At 34.9% G+C, this 1509-nt stretch overlaps 1 protein-coding gene across 1 annotated transcript; it reads left to right on the top strand.

Moving 5' to 3' along the window:
- Window positions 1-706: 706 nt before the first annotated feature.
- LOAG_19117 (hypothetical protein) lies at window positions 707-967 on the top strand (the record flags this gene model as incomplete). Its single annotated transcript, XM_020451771.1, has 1 exon — window positions 707-967. A coding segment is annotated over one exon (260 nt), but the record flags the coding sequence as incomplete, so codon positions are not given.
- Between the last annotated feature and the right edge of the window lie 542 nt (window positions 968-1509).

Raw genomic sequence — 1509 nt, 5'->3', positions numbered from 1 at the left:
CATCGAAACCTTCAATCTTTCAATATTTCTAGTAGCTTTCACCATTTCATAATAGTACAAAAGCGCATTCACCAACTGCGAATTCAGAGATCGGAAAATGAAAATGCAAGAGAGAGAAATATAATAAATAATGTAAATCTCATGAATTAAAAACTGTTTGAACCTTTGGTCGTTTAATTCCAACCAATCTGAAATAAAAAGCTTCCATTCGAGCATTTCTGCCATTTTCAAAATTCTGTACTTCGCCTTGTTCTTCACTGTATCGATGGCATATATTATTTGGTTCAATCTTCTGTTATGCATCGCTTCAGTTCAAAATGGTCCAGGTAAGAAATATTCATTTTATGCTCAACGGAAGGTCCACAGTTAGGGCATACTTCGGTAAACACATGAAACGATCACAAATTTCATTAAGTCAATAAGGTCACTCCGGCAATGAGTAATTCTCAGAAAACCCTAACATCCACGGCAACTTGGATTTAGCATTAAGTGCTTCAGACACAGTTACATGTAACAGTCGATGGGAAATACTAATAGACAATTACCGGGAACAAGCAGTAAAGAATTATATAATGACAAAGAATTATATAATGTCATATTTGATAGGTTTAATGAGTGATGCTAACACAGTCATTTTTCAATTTATATTCATTAATTAACATATAAAATGGTATTTGTAAACACAAACGTCATACCAGTTTTTCAGTCAAACAGAAGTATGAATGTCGTTATTGTAATGCGACTATGGAGATGAGAAAGGAATATTCAAAACACTTTGAAACGCACAAGGAACAAGGTTTATATAAGTGCACTTGGCCCACATGTGACAAGAAATTCCTTACCTCAAAGGGACTTCGAGAGCATTACGTAAAACATCAAACTAAATTTCCATGTGAAATTTGTGGCTGTTTGCTTTCTTCCAAGCATGCACTACAAAGGCACGAGAAGCAACACCGCGGTATTGGAAGTTAGTTTTGCAAAATTAATGCTTAGCAAAAGAATTTTTTAACGTATTTGTTCGCATGAAAATGTGAAGTGGCAATTCAAAATTCAATACTTACTGCAAAATTTTTCTAACCTCAGCAAATACTGATAAATGCATGGAAAAAATAGTACGGCATTTGATCCACGAAACCAAAGAGCTACTAACCACTCACTTCGTTTGACTCAATGAGGTAATTTTAGGGTAAACAGAATGAAATCCGCATTTAGGGCATACTTTGGTAGATACACGAAACCATCACATTGCCGACCAAATCTTATTAGGTAAACAAGATCATTCGGGCAATGAGTATTTCTCAGAATACTTTAACATCTGCCACAACTCGGATTTAGCACCAAGTGCTTCAGAGCAGTTACATATAACAGTGGATGGGAAATACTAATGGACAATTACCGGGAACAAGCAGTAAAGAATTATATAATGACATATCGTTTTAATCCTTTCAGTTTATGTTTTAACTCAATTGCATGAAGATCTAAGCTACAAAGAATCCCAAATCCGAATTC

Source organism: Loa loa (assembly GCF_000183805.2).
Source record: "Loa loa unplaced genomic scaffold supercont3.1757, whole genome shotgun sequence".
NCBI lineage: Eukaryota > Metazoa > Nematoda > Chromadorea > Rhabditida > Onchocercidae > Loa > Loa loa.
The sequence above is the reverse complement of the archived record's forward strand: the minus strand, read 5'-3'. Positions and strand labels throughout refer to the sequence as shown.